Source organism: Nestor notabilis, unplaced genomic scaffold (genome assembly GCF_000696875.1).
Source record: "Nestor notabilis isolate BGI_N333 unplaced genomic scaffold, ASM69687v1 scaffold7277, whole genome shotgun sequence".
Classification (NCBI taxonomy): Eukaryota; Metazoa; Chordata; class Aves; order Psittaciformes; family Psittacidae; genus Nestor; species Nestor notabilis.
Window position 1 is genome coordinate 922 of NW_009935054.1, and position 18,937 is coordinate 19,858.

Below are 18,937 nucleotides of genomic sequence, written 5' to 3' on the forward strand. Positions count from 1 at the left end.
CACTCTCTTCACCAGCACATTCCCATGAAAACTAATAACTAAAGAAAAAGCAAAAAATGAATATTTGGAAAGAGGGTGGAAGTTAGTTCTCTACATCAGCTAACAGCAACTATCTTTTCAGACATTTATTTCAGCTTTAGCACTTACAGAATGTGAAATGAAAATCAGAAAAAGCATTTGGCCATTCCACTTGGCTAGGTGTATCTAAGTATTTAATATTAAGGGTAGGCATTTTTTTATGTGGTAAACTGAAATAACTCAGAATTACCTGTTCTGTTCTACTAGGCATAAGCATCACTGGATTATTTTTAGACTTTGGACCTAGGAGGCTTAAGTAATTTTGAGTATTTTCATATCTGTTGGTCTGTAACATCATTCTCTAGCCAAGAAATCAGAACAGTTTCAAATGCTTAAATACTGAGGTGTTTGTAAAAGGCTTAATAGGCTACTGTGTCCTCCTTTCTGTGTTTGAGTTCTAAGTGTTGCTGATCTAGCATGTAAACATCTTCAGTTTGCTTGGAAGAATGTCATCTAGCAAACCACTGCATTTCAGAAACATTTACAGTTTATTTAGCAAGGTAAGGCGGCCCCCTGTCTGAAAGGGGTAGGGAAAAAGGAGCGGTGAAGCCTGCCCCCGTAACATTTGGCTTCAAAAGGAAGACAGTGTGCATCAATCAGACAGTGTACTAATCAAAGACAAGTTGAGATATAAATCGATCAGCAGTGATCATGTAGTTCTTGTTCATATTGACCAGTGTTTAACTTGAAAGTAGTCCCCATTTAAATAATCAGAATATATAGAAAAGTTTATTAGCATGTGAACAAAATAAATCTTATAAACATGTTAAAATTTAAAGTTAGCACTTATGTATTCATATTATTGGGCTGGCTTAGTGCAAACAGTGGGGAATGCCCTGCATGCTTTCTGTGAGTCTTGGAAAATCCTTGCTCCTATGGGAAGGGGAATTGTGCTGACCTTTTCGACTTTGCTTTCTTTTTAAATTTCAAGCTCTCCAAACTGCTTGGAAGTAGGCCACTGAAAAATCAGAGCAAACTTGCTCTCTGTGCCTGGATTTTGCTGTTCCCCACTAGGTATATTCAGCAGAGGGAAAATAAGAAGCTATTTCCCCCAATTTTCCATACTGCCTGTGGGAATCTAATTCAATTTCCTCACAAATTTAGCAGCAAAACCTAAACACTGAAGAATAAAGTTGAAGAGGCTTCTGTAAATCTCTGGATTCTAAGGTACTAAGGTGCAGCAGGATTACTGAGTGCAGGTTAAACTTCTTTTCTAGCCACAAAGCTACTTACAGATTTAAGAAGCTTAAAAACCTGATCCAACATTAGTCCTTGCTTTGCAAATGAAAGAATAATGTATCTACCTATACAAAGTTATATTTATTATTATCCTTTATTATTGATGTAGCCTCATTCCGCAAAGGAATCTTTTTTTTCGGTGGGAGATTATGATGTACTAGATAAATCCAGGGAAAGGGACAGGGAAAAAGACTGGTGACCAAATGTTTTTCCAGAAATAAACAGATGAAAGAAAGGACTCATATTTCATTATTCTCACTACAATAGCTACATTTTACCAGCAGACCACAGGGGTCTTATTCATAACTTCCAGAAAAAGATGAAGTGCCTTTTTTGGACTTGAGTCCAGGAGCAATGTGGACCCGAGATATTCATATGGCTCAAAAAATACTGAATAAAAACCAGAATTGACTTTCCTGCTTCATGTGAGCTGCAACATTTGTTCAGCAGACCTACTTGCAGCCGGCAATCCATGCCATTTTCTCATTGCCAACTGTCCTTAATTTTTCTGACCCTTTTATCTCAGAACTTCTTCAGATAGGTAGTCCCTGCAGTGAGCAGTGGTAGCCTGGATTGCAGTAATTATCTCATTACCTCTTTTATGAGTGTGTTGTCATTGTCTGTTCCATCCTCAAAAAAATAAATTGGTTGGCAATCATTATGTCTTCACAACAGTGTTCTGTATATTTGTTTCCACCTCCACAAAATCTCCTTCAATAGTAAAGCTGTGTAGATGTCTATGAAGCTTTGCAAATGAAGATAAGGACCAGCATACTCTGTGGTTTTGACAGAACATGGAAAAATCCTGTGATATAATGAATAATAATATTCAGCAGACACGTGGTGTTTCTGAGACTGTGAGCTTCTGTGAAAAGATGTGCCATTTGTTAGAGAGATTTAAATGAAAAATAGACTTATCTAACTATTTTCATGATGAAATGCCTGATGTGGGGCAATTCTAGGGAAGTTTCCCCCCTCAGCTGTGAATCTGGGCTTGAACCAGAGGAATTTGGGTTGAAATTTGTCCCATACAGGTGGAGAACATAGGAGCTAGTGCATCCTAATCTTCTCCATTAGAAATGCAAACGGCAGTGCAAGGGGCACGTCAGGGACATCAGAGGGAGAGAGAAAGAGATAGGGAGAGATGGGTGGTCATGAGGGGAGAGAGGGGTGGCCATAAGGAAGATTATGAGAGAAGACGAGGGATGCCCATGAGGGGAGATCATGAGGGTAGACAAGAGGTGGCCATGAGGGGTGAAGGACAGTTGCGAGGGAAGATCGTGAGGGGAGAGGAGGGCCAGCCATAGAATCATAGAATAGTTAGGGTTGGAAAGGACCTTAAGATCATCTAGTTCCAACCCCCCTGCCATGAGCAGGGACACCACACACTAAACTATGTCACCCAAGGCTCTGTCCAGCCTGGCTGTGAACGCCTCCAGGGTTGGAGCATTCACAACTTCCTTGGGCAACCCATTCCAGTGCCTCACCACCCTCACTGTGAAGAACTTCTTCCTTAGATCTAACCTAAAGTTCCCCTGTTGAAGTTTAAAGCCATTACCCCTTGTCCTACCACTACAGTCCCTAACGAAGAGTCCCTCCCCAGCATCCTTGTAGGCCCCTTTCAGATACTGGAAGGCTGCTGTGAGGTCTCCATGCAGCTTCTCTTTTCCAGGAGGGAAGATTATGAGGGGAAAGGAGGAACAGGCATGAGGGAAGGTCGTGAGGGGAAGGAAGGGGCAGCCATGAGGTGAGATCATGAGGGGAAGGAATGGGTGGCCATGAGGGGACATCATGAGGGGAAGGAAGGGGCAGCCATGAGAGTAGATCATGGGGGGAGAGATGGGGCAGCCATGAGGGGAGCTATTGAGAGATAAAAAGGGGCGGCCATGAGAGGAGATCATGAGGGGAGAGGAAGGGAGGCCATGAGGGGAGATCATGAAGGGAAAGAAGGAGCAGCCATAAGAAGAGATCTTGAGGGAAAAGAAGGAGCAGCCATGAGGAGATACCATGAGTGGAGAGGAGGGGCGGCCATGAGGGGAGATCATGAGGAAAAAGAAAGGGCAATCATGAGTGGAGATCATGAGGGGATTGGAGGTGCGGCCATGAGGGATGAGGGGCCATCATGGGGGAGATCATGAGGGGACATGAAAGGCAGCCATGAGGGAAGATTGAGAGGAAAAAGAAGGGGCGGTCATGAGGGGAGATTGTGAGGGGAGAGCAGGGGCAGCCATGGGGTGTGAGGAGCGGCCACGGAGCGTTCGGCAGTAACTGTATAGCGTGGACCACTACGGGCGGCAGATAAGGGGTGGCTGCAAGTGGAGATCATGAGGGGCAGCCATGAGAGGAAATCGGTTTGCCTTTAGTGACATAATTTAGTGGTGGGCTTGGCAGTCCTGGGGTAATGTTGTGCTCCGTGGTCTTAAAGCTCTTTTCCAACTGAGCTGATTCTATGCTTACTTTGTATACTCTGATGCAAGAGTTTTGTCACTTACCAGAACAGTTTCTCCAGTTGTGATGAATTTGTCTCATAAGGTGTCAAAAAAGAAAAATAAAATAAAATTAAAAAAACCCTAAAACCTGAAGAAAAACTAGTGTTTCAGATGCAAAGCTGGGTTTAGCCCAAAGATTTCACGGTATCTTCTAAAGGTGCTTATGCTTTAACTTTCACTTTCTCAACCTTTATCTCTTCCTCCTTCACGGCTAAGGTATCACAATGTACTTGCAATATGGAATTAGTATATTTGTCTACATTATGTTAGAAAACTAAATCCCACTGGTGAAGCTGCTTCAAGTTTATTAGTAAACTTGAGAAGCATAACGTAGATGACAGCCTTAACACATTTGATGTCATGCTAAACAGAGCCGAGTCCTTTAGGACAAGAGTAACAAGGTGCTGGAAGCAGTTGCTAGCACTGGGGAGCTGACTAAGGCTCCTAACACTGCTAACAGGATTTTTAAATGTCTAATTAAAAGTGTGTGGGAGTGGTATTTTAAGTTGTATGGGCAGTAATGTGAAGGGCAAACATGCCAACTCCTCTGCAAATTCAGGCTTTCCTTTACCTGAGAGCAGAGAGCTGTCTTGTGGCATGTGAAAGTGAAGACTGTGCGGAGGGCTTACAAGTTGTTTTTAAGTTGATTTTCTAAACTTTGGGGATGACCTAGAATGATCCAAAGATGTATCTAAGTGAGGAACATATGGCTAGTCGTTAAATATGTATCAAAGAGCTTCTCTTGTCTTTCTTTCTCATGAATGATCTCTTCAACATAAATGAACCCCTCATGTGACCCCCAGTCTGTTGGTTGGCACTCACATGTAAGAGCATCAGCATGCTATTAGCAATTACCTTAGTGATATTTACAGCATTTTAATGTCACTTGTCTGTATGTAAATAGAGTCTGTGAGGAATGCAGCGCGCCTGGGGCTCCTGCTCCCACTACAACAGCACTGCTCGTTCAACACACTAGAGTGCTTCCTGTGCCTTATGTAACTGCCAAAAATATCATTTCAATTGCTTTATGACAAAATAATGAGTCTGTCAAAGATGAGTGGTCAGAAAAACAAATTTGTTCTCCCACACAATTAGAGTTTATAGTGTTGGACAGCAATATCAATCTCCAGTGGTTCAAAATTGAATTTGCACGTTAGAGGGAAATGTGTTCTTGCATGTGCTGTAACCAGGCTGCTTAGCAGAAAGAGTCCTCACAAGTTGAATTGGAAAGATGGATATCAGCTGAGCTGTGGAAACATCAGGATGGAAGTTTCCAAATGCAGACAAGTATTGCAGGGACATGGTGTTCACTTCCGTGAGTTTGGCACTGACAGAGCCGCTCTCACAACAATCAACACAGGAAAGTCTGGAGAAACTGTCACCAGATATAACAGGCAGACAACTGTTCCCTTCAGGGAGAATGCTGTTTCAAGGCCTGCATCTCCCTATAGGTAACCTAATTGCTCAGGGAGTTGTTGATATTTATAATTATGGACTTCAGACATTTTTTGTAAAGACTGACAAAGCATTAGACCTCAGCAATGCCATTTATGGTGAGCATATACTGTATCTCAGAACTGCATCTTGCCCTTAACATTTGCTTTATCCTTTTTTTGCCCTTAGGCTGTTTGACAGTGCAGTGCTAAAGCTGCAGCATACATCCCCTTACATTTGCCATACCTTAACTTGTGTTCTCTAAACTGCTGTACTTATTACAGCTTCCTCAATTGTCCCTTGATGTGCCAGGCAGCTGTTATGCACCCACTGCTACCCAGTAATTGTATTTCTGGGCATGCGTACATAATTTTACCTTGTAAAATACTTTGACTTTTTTCTTTGGATTTCCAGAAACCATACAGGCATGAAATACTGTCATCTGGAACTCAGTACACAGGCTATGGAAGCAGTTTTTTAGGTTTTCAGAACTTCTCCATTCTTATACATGCAGCCAAAGTGACCACGTTCTTCTAATGGAAGCATCTACAAAGGGCTACATGACATTTTGTGTTTAATGTGCTTTTTATGTAAATCTAATTAAGGCTTTTGTTAGTCTCTCAGATTTAAAGCAGTAACAGCTAGGAACAGCCCTTCCAAGCAAGTGTTTAAAGAAATTGCAAATGGTACCTAGGATTTTCAGTAATAATTTATCATTATATGTTCACATAAGTTAACAAAATAGAAGAAAGGTAATTTTCCTTAGAAAAAGAAATGAGACAGATGAAGGACTCTGAACTTGGGCAGTCTTCCGTAGGAAGCTGATGTCCACATCCTGACAGTGATCTGACAAGAGCCAAAGTCAACTACCAGATCAGTGGTGCTCAGCTGATTCCCAGCTACCTGAAATGCCTATGGTCCAGCCTGTGGTGGTTTGATTTCTCACTGCTCACAAGCCAGTACATCTCGTAACAAGAGTGGTTCTCTCATGGCCTGTCTGGATGCTACTTTTAGGTAAACAGTCTTCTTTCTGCAACCTTAAATATTTCAGTTTTTCTTACTGCTTATAATGCTAAAAGAAGTACCTTGTTATTGTACTCTAGTCATCTCTCAGCCCCAGTATGCACATTTACCTCTTTCATTCATCCAGAGGCGTCTGTCCCCAAGCACAATGGATATTTCTCTTCTTTGCAGAAGTCTCTAAAACTGTCCATACATACACTCTGATTAGGTCCCTGGGACAGATCGCCCAATTCCAAGCACAGCCTTCCTAGAAAACCAGACATATATAAAATATCATTTCCCTGTTTCAGTAAAAAATGCCTCTCCACATACAGCGCAGAATTTGGTATCAGCTTGGTTTTCCCCAGACACAGTAACCTCCAACTTATGTTCAATTTGCTTTCCACAGATGCTTTTTCTTCTCTGTAAGTGTTAGCACTGTCTGCAATTTACACTCAATTCAGTATTCAGCTATGTCGTTCATTTGCTGTGAAATCATGGTTAATCTGTCCAAGATCTGTGAAGTGACCTCAGCAAAAAACTGGAGCGAGAGGAGAATCAGAACCTCTAGTTCACTCCTCTGAATGTCTTTTTCTTATGCTTCTGCTCTTTTCCTCCCTATGCATAGTTACTGACACTAACAAGAACTCCAGTTTAATCTCTTCAGATTTTATTAATCGACAAATTTTTTTCATACTTGTGTAACACTAACGATCATAAACCAAACCCAACTTTTATATTGCCTATACACTAAGATAGCAAAGGTAATGTTTTTGCCCCACATTGTCTGACCTCTTCTGTTTGTTTGTTGGGATATTTTTAACATTTCTTTTTGTGCCCACTTTAACTAGCTCTCATTAACTTTACATTTGACATTTTTAATATAAATGTATTTTTTTACCTTGATCTTTGATCTTTACTTAGTCTTGTAGAACACTATGGTGACCACATTTGTGGTCACTTTCTTCTACTTTCTTCTACTTTCTTCTCCTGGGAAATTACACACAGCAAAATTTAATTATTCTGACAGGTTTTAGGATTATTCAGCATTGTCAGTTCTTTTTTTTTTTTGCTTGGTTGTTAATGTTAGGTTTTAGCTATCCTCTACTTACAAGATGTTAGATCGGTCCTTTATGTCTGATCATAAGATCTGATCAGCCTTTTTTTTTTTTCCCACTGATCTAATTTATTGTTTTCTCTTATTCAATTGAAATCATACTCCTAGAAGGCTACACCTCTCTCCCCACTGGTGGGGGGTTTTGTTGGTGGTTTGGGAGAGGAGGTTGGTTGTTTGTTTGTTTGGGGTTTTGTTGTTTAATTGGAGGGAGTAGAAAGTTTGCTCTTGTTTCTCTTAAACACAGTATTTGGAATTTTCTTTTATGGCAGGATGCAGCATTTGGGGATTTGCAAAATGAAATTGATTGATTGAATCTGTGATCATTCTACTGGTTTAGGGCAGAAAGAGACATTTAGCAACTCCTCCATTTAGGAAGCTAAATGGCCAAGATGTCCCTACGTTATCTGTTTTGTGTGTGTTTGTTCTGAATGCCTGTATGAGGGCTGATTGTTTCAAATCTATAAATAGTATTTTAAAATTTCACAGAAGGTACCCAACTACTTCCACAAGAAAATGCATTTTGCTGCTTTTGTGAAAACCTGCCTGTATTTGGTACAAACACAGAACTCCAAAATACATAGTTTTCCTTTGTCTGTTAGAGCTTGGTGGCTAAAATCACAGAAGCTGCCTTCTGCAGAAACCCTGTTGTGGTACCGCATGGGCCCAGCCATGTGGACCACAGAGCAGCTACCATGGCATGATGCCACAGCTCTGGGCTAAGAAGCCCTTTCTCTGCAGCAGTCTTGGCCTAAGAAATTAAAAATCTGGGCACCAGAACCATCAGGAGATCTGTTCCATGCTGTCCATGCTCTCTTGCCTGGGAAACAAGGAAAAGAAGGAGGCAGCCTATGAAGAGATGGATCACAGTGGAATAAGGGAATGAGGAAAATAAAAAGAAATCAATAGGCATGAGTATTTATGGGAATTGTTTGTGTGTGCACATATGCATCCATACATAGAAATATATGCATGTGTTTTGTATATTTACGAAGAGGCATGGGACAGGACTGAGTAGAAGCAGAGGAAGACAGAGAAGGTCAGAGTCCACTCAAGACTTTTAACCATGCAAGCAAAATTGAGGAAGGGTCGGTCTATCTCTTCAGAAACATATGGCAAGTACATCATCTAAGAAGTGGAAACAGACTGCACAAGGTTTTCTAACACAACCTTTTTCTAACAGACTTCTCTGTTTTCAGGTGCTTATTAAGAGAGCTGTGCACATTTACACCAATTAGCAGATGTACCTAAATTTATTTTTCTCACCTCAGTTCCCCTTCTAGTCTGCAGCACCCTTTCAGAGCCCTAGGAACTACAGCTTTTCCTCAGAACAGTTTGCTGCCTCTGACACTGATGAGTCCCTCTAATAAAACAGAAATCTCCCCCTGAAAGAAATCCTATCAGTTCCTTTCTCATTTATTGTAGCGACTCTTCACTGTCCACAGTCTCTCCAGCTTTTTTCTCTTCTGACTCTCTATCTACTTTTTTGGTCTTGTCGTTACTATTTGTCTCTATTTAAACCACACATCACTCTTTTTTTAACAGCAGTGCCATTCACCAAAATCTTCAATCTGTACGTGAATATGCATATCTCATCCACCAACACCCAAACAAGCATCTTTCATTCTGCAGTAGCTAGTCATTGAAAATTTACTTTACAATTGATGTAGTGTTTAAGCATCGCTGTTTTGGAAATTATATAAAAATGAATTACACTTTATTTTGTCTAGAATATTGAATACAGATTGGTAATTTCAATTTAAAAGGTGCTGAACCTGTTTTTCTTTAGAATGAGCATAGCTCAAACAACAGCAGTTTTATCTGCCTCACTTCTAGCATTGAGGAGAATGCTCCACCATCTTCTCTATTACAGATTCTTGTGGATTTTCTCCAGCAGCCACTTACGACAACTGCAAGCTTGTTTTACCCTGGGGATATATATCTATGTGGCCAGTTGCTTCAGGTCGTTTTCCTTCCAAATGGAAGTCAGTTTGACAGCTATTAATTTGCACTTGGCCATTCCCTGTGTTATTTTGCTCTAATTATTGGTCACTATAATGAACAGGTGACAAATGCCTACATGAGAACCCTTTATATCACTAGATGTACAATCATTAGCAAAACAAACAGACAGGGTTGTTAAATACTAGTTTTCTCTCCAGCCCCAAACAGAAAGAGATTTTAGCCAGGTTTGACATCTATTGGAAAGGGATGGAAAGAGGCGACAACACCTTACTGTTCATGAAACTAGCATGCCATGCTATAAGTGTCCTAGTTTCAGGGAAAACAACACAAAATTGCTCTAAGACCAGATGCAGAATCTGGTTTACCTAATGATTTTGTTGCAAGGTTCGCTTAGGTGTTCTTTACTAAGTAAAACTAAATGTGCCTACTAAAATATTTCCTCTGACCTTCAGCTCCTACAACTATATCAAATTAAAGCAGGCAAAAAAAAAAATCCTTTCTGAGCAAGGAAGTGCTTGCTGAACAAGAATGGCAAAACACCATGATAGTGAGCTTCCCTTCCACTGAAGTGTGGCATTGCAGAGAGTATTTAGTTGAAGTCTGTTTTCTCAGACTTCCGGGGCCTAACTTGGATCTTAATTTGGGCCAGATTCTCTAAGGACGTGAGCAGAAGTCTTGTTTTGTTCTTGGGAGTAGTAACTTTTGAATTTTTGCAAGATGATAGACCTTGTCTGTAGTGAAAATTATGAATAATTCAGTCAATCTCAGTGGAGCTGTGCTAGTGAAAACAAGAAAAGAGTCAGCATCTTGGAGTCTTGGTGAAATTACTGCTTTTAGATCTGTGAGAGCTGAAGATATTACATGCTATTTGAATGATGTCTTGTAAACCATGCTAAAACAATAATACAGGTAAACCACACAGAAATAGTGTGGTTCCCATGGTTTACTAAGACAATCTGAACGTAAACTCATTTCTAAATAACATCCAACTTTTTTTTTTCTGTTATTTTTGCCTTTTAAAAATAGGTGTAAGTGCAACCTTCATGCTACTGGCTGTAAAGAAGAAAACAAAAGACTACTTTGTGAATGTGAGCATAACACAACTGGCCCAGACTGTGGAAAATGCAAGAAGAATTACCAGGGCCGACCGTGGAGTCCTGGTTCTTATCTGCCTATACCTAAGGGCACTGCTAATATCTGTAAGTAGTTCTATATCATAGGGTTATTTCATCATTAGAATTTTGCCTTGTATCATGACTCTGAAGGAAGATTAATACTGACAAAAGTTTGTCAGTTCTTTATGACCCAGTGCATATAACTGGACAAGGTGTCAAATTGTGTTAATTCTCTGTATACGTATCGATGCTCTCACATGGTTGTAAATAACTTGCACGAGAACTGCATATTTATATCCGTAGACAAATCTTGTGACACTGCACAGAAAGGGCTAAGGAATGAAAGAATGAAGGAAGTTAAGTAATCTCAGACCAAAGTTTTTCAACTAATAGCTAAAGATCTAGCAGTTGGTAAAGGAAAGTTATTGACAGTTGCATTTCCTGGTCCTGGACAGGATTGGGCTGAAAAGAACATGCTGCTGAAAGAGAGGGCACAAAGACAAGTACAAGCATCAGTTCTTCCTTTCATGCATCTATGAAATACACAATAATTTAGAACGTTTCTGAATAGCAGACTTAAATTCCTTTGAAGAAAGGATTGAAGAAGATGAGGATAAATCACCAAACCTTTTGACAGAAGTTACTAGCTCAAGAATAGTCCACAGTTTTGTCCTGATTAAAAGCAAAACATTCATTTTAAAATATTAGAATATAACAATTTACTGAAAAGTTATTTGGGAGAAACAGAGATATGTACTGCAGTTGAATGAAAAGTTTTTAAAACCAGGAGCAATGTGCAATGCTCAGAATGTTATCTAAGACTTCAAAGCAGCAGCTGTGAAGAATCAAACCTCAAAAATTAATATCATAGGAAGCAGGACCTTATCAAGTTTAATGTGAGAGTAATAGACCAAGTAACAAACCATGAAGTGCGGGAGCATGAAATTATGATAAAAATTTTACTGAGCAGAAAAAAAATGAACTTCCAAAAAGCAAGGGAAAAACATTTTGTAAGAGTAGTCACTTTCTCATGTTATAAAAAATGAGTGTGGATCACGAGCTTAATACTTTAAAGCTATGTTCAGAAAAAATGGTGAGATTTACCAGGTTGGGTTTATTCATATATTTTATATATACATATACACACATACATACGTATGTATGCACACATATACATTTCTTTTTTATATATATACATATATGTATGTGTGTGTATATATATATATAAAAATATATAAAATGCAGTTGCTACCCCAGCAATCATCTAAACTAGTGACAAGATACATCTGAACATTGGGAATCTTTCTAAATGCAGCTTGCTATGTCAGTTACATCATTTCCAATCAGTTGAACACACACCAGACGGAACAGTGGAATTAGTGCCCACCAAAAGGATGCCTGAAGCTTGTTAAAGCAGCTTTCAACATTATTGAATTCCATCTGATATACAATTCCATCAATAATCGAAACTTTTTGCAAATAATAGACAGTCTTTTCTGGGTTTTACTATTATTATGATATCATCATGAAAATGTAACCTTGTTTGAACTGATGAATACTCTACTTACCCTCAAATCTTGACTTCAGTAGTGATCAGCAGCAAAAAAAAGGAATTTATGGCAAACAGGAAGAAGTATAAAAGTTTTCTTCTTTGCCATCCCAGCTGCCAGCAATAAACTGTCTTTCTGAGCTGGATCCTCCATCTTAATCACAGTGTTTGCTAGCTGCTGAGCAGAGGCCCAACTGTCATAAGCTTGAACTCAGTGACATCTTATGGCAATTCATTTCACATTTTAAAGACACAATGAGTGAAAGGTATTTCCTTTTGTTTGCTTTAACTGTTTTTATATGGTTAAGTCTGTACCTCCTTAGATAAGAAGAAACAGAATAATGCATCCCTATTTAAGCCCGTTACACCATTCCTGGTTATAGAGAGTTGACATGTCCACTCCTCCAGCCTGTTTTTAAATGATGAATCCTAATCTATTTAATCTTGACATACACAAAACCATGCCACATCTCTGGTCATCAGTGATGGTTCTGTGATGTCATTTTTTAATTTGATGAGGCTGAAACTACATGTGATATTCTAGACATGAGAACAACATGAATTTTTTACAATAGCATAAAAATATGTCTGCTTTCCATTTTGTTATTACAGTGATCAGCCCTTGAGTCCTTTTTCAATATGGTGCCACAGTTAACAACATTTCTTCTGGCACTGAGACTGACATAAATGACAGGTTATACGTTACAGTAGTTAGTTTGGAAATGTCATATTTTAGTTCATTTAAAACACTTCCTGGTTGAACATCACCTATGGCAAATCTTATTGTTTGATTTTATTTACATCTACTAACACACCTTCACATTATGATAGACATTGAGAAATGTCCTCAGATTGTGAGAATCTCTCTAAACCTTCTTTGTTGTGAACATCAGTGAAAACAATTAATTTAGTATTCAGTACTTTAATACCTTGATTGCCTCTCTACCCAGTCATTTCTCTGAGATGCCTCCTGCTTTTAGAGTGGCTATTTTAACAAAAAGGTATTATTAACTTTTATGTCTGTAGCAAATTGATTCTCAAAATACTGTGGTTTATATTTAACTTAACAGATTTTATGCTTTTTTTTTTTCTCCCTATCTTTCTTCATTAAGATACTGAGATGACTTCATGCTTTCCAAAATCTTCATTCTGGTGAAGAATGAACACCCATTTTGGATTGGGTGTTGGGTTTTTGTGGTTGTTTTTTTTATTTTTGGTTTGGGTTTTTTTGGTTGGTTTTTGTTATTGTTGTTTATAAGATAGTTAATTTTTATAATTTAAAAAAAGATGGGTTATATGTGATTATTCTGAGTCTTTCATACATTTTAATCTGCCTCCATGCTGTTGGTGTTAAACCTTTTTAGCTATTCTTTTAATATTTCTTCTAAATAAGTAATTTTATCTGCTCACTCTCTGAAAGTTAAATACTACTACAGTGGATTTTTTTTTCATCCTGTTCCTTCTGAACAACTATGTTGACTTTCAGTCCAGAAGTGGTTCTTTGATAACTGTTTCTCGAATTGGGTCCTATGTACTAGTCAGAACTAAATTGGCTTCTCTTTTTGTGGGTTGTCTGATTACTTTCTACTAGAAGCAATCATTTATGGTATGTAAAAGCTTCATTTCTTTTGCCATTTCCTGATCTAATGCCACATATATTGGAGAATATGAATTTTTGCATCTTTGTATAAACTCCACACATCCAATGTAATTTCAATTACCCTGTTGAGTTTATGTCACCATCTCCATCGTGTGGTCAGCAATGCAGCACTATACTCTCCCTAGTCAGGAGTGAATTCTGTAAATAGCTGCTGGAACATGTTGATAGAATTGATTTCTCTGGTTTGACCCTATATTTCCCTTGATATATTACTTTAATTCCCTGGGGACACTTTGTGTAATCCAGTAATATAGTATCCCTTTGATACTCTTCCTTCATCCAATTTTCAGAGTCTCTCTTTTCCACCTAAGGCCAAAATATTTAAAATTTTAAAGGGATTTGAAGGTTTTGGGTTTTTTTTATATGAGTGTGCTTTAATAAGATACAGCTAAAAATAGTTGTATCAATGAAACACTCAGAAATTTTTGGAGGTTTGATTGGTTTTGTTTTGTTTGGGGATTTTTGTTGGCTGGTTTGGGTTTTGGTTTTTTGGGGTTGGGGGTGTTGGTTTTCGGTTTGATTGGCTTTTCGCCCCCACAAAATAAAAAGATCCTTTTTATTTTTTCAGAAATCCTCTGATTTTGGAGATTTGGTCAGGTTCAACAAGAAGCCTAATGTCTATTTCCAAATCTTTCCCAACTGGAACTTAAGTTGTTTCCACTGTTCTGCTTCTACTACCTTTTTTTTTTTTTTTTTTTTTTGGCCAATAAAAGTTTTTTTCACTTTATTTTACTCCTACTACCTTTTTTTTTTTTTTTTTTTTGTGGCCAATAAGACTTTATTACACTTTATTTCAAGCTACAGATCACGAAATACCATCCTAGACTATACTTCAGGCACAGCCTAAGCCTTGATATAAACCTGGTTTTTGTATCCTTCTCATTTTAAGTCAACATGAGTTTTTCAGGAAAACACAAAACGTTTTTGCTTTGCTTTGCTTGTGAAAGACACCAAGTACTCTGTTGTTTACTGGCACTAACAATATTTCCGCATTTGTCTCCTGCATAGCATTTATTTTATATTTTCTCTCTATCATATTGACGATTTTGTGATTACATTTATGCCCTTGTGCTGCTACATTCTATGGATAGTTTTTTCTGCAATATGTTTTGACACTCAAAGTGAACTTACGGAATTTCTTTATACTTGGTAGTACAAGACAGCTTTTCTCCTCAGCAGTTGTATGTGTCTGACAGCACTAGTCCTTTTCTTCTTCCTGTTGTTTAGATCATCTTTGGCACTTACGTTCTTTGCTCAATCAGACAGAGTTGTCTAAGTCTGTCTGGGCTGCCATCCATCAAAGCCTGCTAGCTTTTTGTCAGTCCCTCTACAACCAATAACCTGTATGAGAACTGCTTGACACTCAGCAAAAACTGCCTCCTAGCTGTTACATGGCTTTTCCAATTCACAGTTCAATGTGACAAAAAAGGATTGAGCGGGACACAGGGAACGTTGGTGGTTCTTTTCAGTCAACAGTTAGGCAGATAGATAGTCCCAATCAGTTTACCGAACTTCTCCTGCAGGGGGTCATGTCCCCCTTCCCATCTGATAGTACGGCCTTTGTCTCAGCCACACAGCCTTAATCCTCCCTGGATGGGAACAGACGTAAAAGGCATTACTGCAGCATACCTGCCACATAAACATTTGTGACAAAAAATATATGGCACTTCAGGTATTGCACTGATTGTCTTCATCCATGTTTGTAGTTTTCCCCATGAATATTTGCTGACAAAATGCCATCTGGAAGGACTGGCGTAAATTAAGTTGCCAGAGAGGTTGTGGGATGGACAGGCTTTCTATTCAGGAATCCAAGTAGCATAGATCCCTGTTACTGAAAAGATCACACATCCTGCTGTACCATCAAAGCAGACTCATAAAGTATATAGTGTCCCATTTTCCAAGTTTCCCAATCTCCCTAGCAACTGGAAGGAGCTTTCCAGTACCTACTTCATGACTAAGGTAGAAGAGGTGACCACACATTATCTCAGTTGAAGAGAATGAGACACTTGTGCTTAAAATGTAAAATATTGCTCCATGATGATTTTTGAGCTTTCATAGAGAAAGATATTGGAACTAGATGATCTAAAGGTCCTTTCCAACCCTAACTATTCTGCGATTCTATGAATGTAATGTTACAAAACAGCAAAGCTTGTTATTGTTCTTATTTTATATTGCACATTATTCTGGGGTTCATGAAGCTTATAGAAGATGGAAAGCCAAAGGAAGATGTTACACAAAAGCTATGTCAGGCTGGGACACTTGGTGGTGAGGGCAAAACTGTAGTGTACCAAGAGCATTCAGGAAGACAGAAGTGTCAGAGAAACCTGCAAATGATAAACTAACTACCCTCCAACTTGTTATCGTCTGCAGTGGCCAGCAAAACATTGAAAGTACATACCTAAAAGCCAATGTGCTACGAATAATGTGCTATTTTTGGGGGTTTTTTTAATGTATCTTGAAAAATTTTTCTGCAGCCTTCTACTCACTTGTGTGACCCTGCTGAGTTGGTTGGTTGAGCGGGGTATGGTGGCATCTGTTGCAGGGAAATTAATTGCTGCCATCATACAACTCTATTTTTGCTGTATACAGTGAAGAAAAGTAATCAAAGAGGGTTCTAGGCCTTAAGCAACAGTATGGGAAGGCAAAATGTCTGTTCTAGGATACTTAAAGTTCTAAAAAATGGTCTGGTTTGGGATTTTTGAAGTTTTTAATATCTAATATTCCACCAATAAGTGAGGATTACTTGGAAAAAATACTTTGATCTCAGTGGGAGTTTCCTCAACAGAGAGTATTCAGTGTTGGTTTGGAGACACTAAAACAACATAAGAAGTCATCCAAATTTTTAAAGTTGTTACCCAATAAACTAGTAACTACGTATTTTCTCTGTCCCATTAATTTGTGTCAATATTGCTTGGGAAAGCAGAGGTGGAAGATAACAAACTTCATCTAAGCAGGTCTTTTTCTAAAAATTGAAAACTTTTCAATTTTTACAGAGCAAGCAACTGCTAAATTAACAGGAGCAGGAGTTCTATGTGTGCAATGAAACACAAGTGAAATTTCCTAAGAACTTGGTCTTCCACTGTGTCTGGTCCTTCAGCTGAATACAGGTTTGGCAATACATGAAAGTTTACTCCTATGATCGTAACTTATCTCTCCCTTTGAGGGATTACAAGATGCTCGGTTCCTCCAGCTTCTCAGGGCTTTAAATGACTAGAGAATTCAAAACTTCTGGAATTGCTGCTGAGGATCTGATACTGCAATCGTGCCTCAGTGGAAAAGTTGCAAAGGGAAAAAAGACACTGCAGGGAGTGTTGTCATGCTGCAGCACAGATATTCTAGCAAAAGATCAGAGGTGACATTAACAGCCCTGTTCTGACTCCTTGCCATGGAAAGCTCTACATTTTGTTCCTGATTAAGAGTTAAAATGTGTGGTGTAGAGTGTAATTATAAGGATGTCTCTTTTGTCAGAAAAGATCTCACACAGCTCTGATCAGCAATTAATATGAATCCAGACTTGCACTGCATAATTTATCATCATATCCTGCCATGAATTCTCAGTCTCTAGGCTGCATTCACCTCACCTGGATAATTCACTGAGCTCTCGGTGATGCAAGTGAACTGTGAGCTGGGTGTAGTGTTCTGATAGCAGCAGGAGCCTGTCCCCAGCTCCCTGTCATACAACAGGTGCACATTCAGCTTGTGATGGAGGAGAGGTAGAAAAGTCTATGGGAAGGATGGTAGCTAAGACCAAGACAACAGAATAATTCTTTCATCCCGTGTGTACTACCTCCACAGGAAGAGATGCAGCCTGGCTGCATTCAATGCACTTCCTGGCGATAAGCACACACAACCATTGATTATGGTGATAAGAGAGACTGCAGTGTATGAGCTGCCCTGGAAGTAAGACTGGCAGTGGCAGTGTAGTCCTTCTCACAGAAAGCTAAATGCTTTTTCTTTGTGTTATGGATTTTACACCGACACAAATGATAGAAGAAATCGGACACTTGCTTTCTTTGCTAGCATCTGATTTGCTTTTTTCTCCATTCTCAGTAGTCAGCTACATGGTATCTAATAGCTAAAAGCTAAAACAACCCCTTTCTGGAAAAAGGGGAAATGAGAAAATTACAAGGCAGATGCAGAAGATCATATGAAAGGAAAACACCAGATTTTTTTCTTTCAAGTAACGCATGTATATTTAGATGCACTTACAGTGAACATGTAATATACAAAACCACCACCCTCAGGTCAAGTCAAAAATAATAAATAGTGTTAGAGACTTTCTTCTGCAATGTTTGCCATTTTGGGGGCAGTAGCTACCCCTGAACTTTCTTTGCATGCTTCACTTGCTGTTTTCTCACTGTAAAACTATTACCATTAATAACCATCACAGTGATTTCAACTGGAAGATAATTTAGACTGAACATTGCTTTGGTTTAACAACTGAATAGACATAAATGCAATCACTTGGTTTTATTTACTCTTTATGTTTAGCTGAATAGAATTGTGCATTCACGGAAGTAATGGGCCTGATTCTTTATCTCTCTCTGTAACCTGCTCACATCATTTCACTGCTGCAAAACACCCACAGATTTCAATACCAGGTTTACTGGAAACAATCCACATCACATAACATACCAGTTTCCATCCGAAAGGCTAGCAGTGGTGGGATGACTCCCTGCAGCCTGTTGGTGTTCCCAGTGGCAGTGCCACGGAAGGCCGTGTGGTTGGACCCTGCGTGCCTCCACACTGACAGAATCACACCTCCTGTGCCTCCTTATCTAAGGACTTGCACCAAATACAGCTCAGCTGAATTCAAGAGCTAGCCTCAAAATGCAACTCCAGATCTCACAAAAACACTCGTACTAAGAATAATTTTCCCATCATATGTGCGGTTTTCACAGAGTATTAATGGATCTTGCTTCATGGCCCTACATAACCAGCTCTTTTCCAGACAAACTCCAAAGTGCCATTCTCACTCACTTTAGCAGAAAGGAAATTAAGTAGTGCACCATCAAGGCCAGTCAATCACACACAGGGATACCTGGTATTACAGAAATCAGGCTGGTTACAGAAGATCAGACCAACCCAGAAACTGTGCAGAAACAGTAAAAGAGCTTTTTGTACAGAACCTGAAGACAACTTCACAAGGTTAATACGGAGCCCTTCAGGCTAGCAGGCATCTTGTTTTCATTATTCTCTGCCCAGGAAGCATTTATCACTATGAATTCATTGAAAATTTTGAAATACAGTAAAATGAGGAGAGCAGACTTGCAGGAAAACCTCTCCCTTTGC

At 39.1% G+C, this 18,937-nt stretch overlaps 1 protein-coding gene across 1 annotated transcript in view; it reads left to right on the forward strand.

The window, feature by feature from the left end:
• Positions 1–10,347: 10,347 nt before the first annotated feature.
• LOC104408134 (netrin-G1-like) overlaps positions 10,348–18,937 on the forward strand; it is a gene marked incomplete at its 5' end in the record, with an annotated part of 62,272 nt that continues 53,682 nt past the window's right edge. The window contains one exon of the mRNA XM_010017627.1: positions 10,348–10,520. Within this exon, the coding sequence (XP_010015929.1) occupies positions 10,348–10,520 (173 nt within the window). The remainder of the gene's footprint in view (positions 10,521–18,937) is intronic.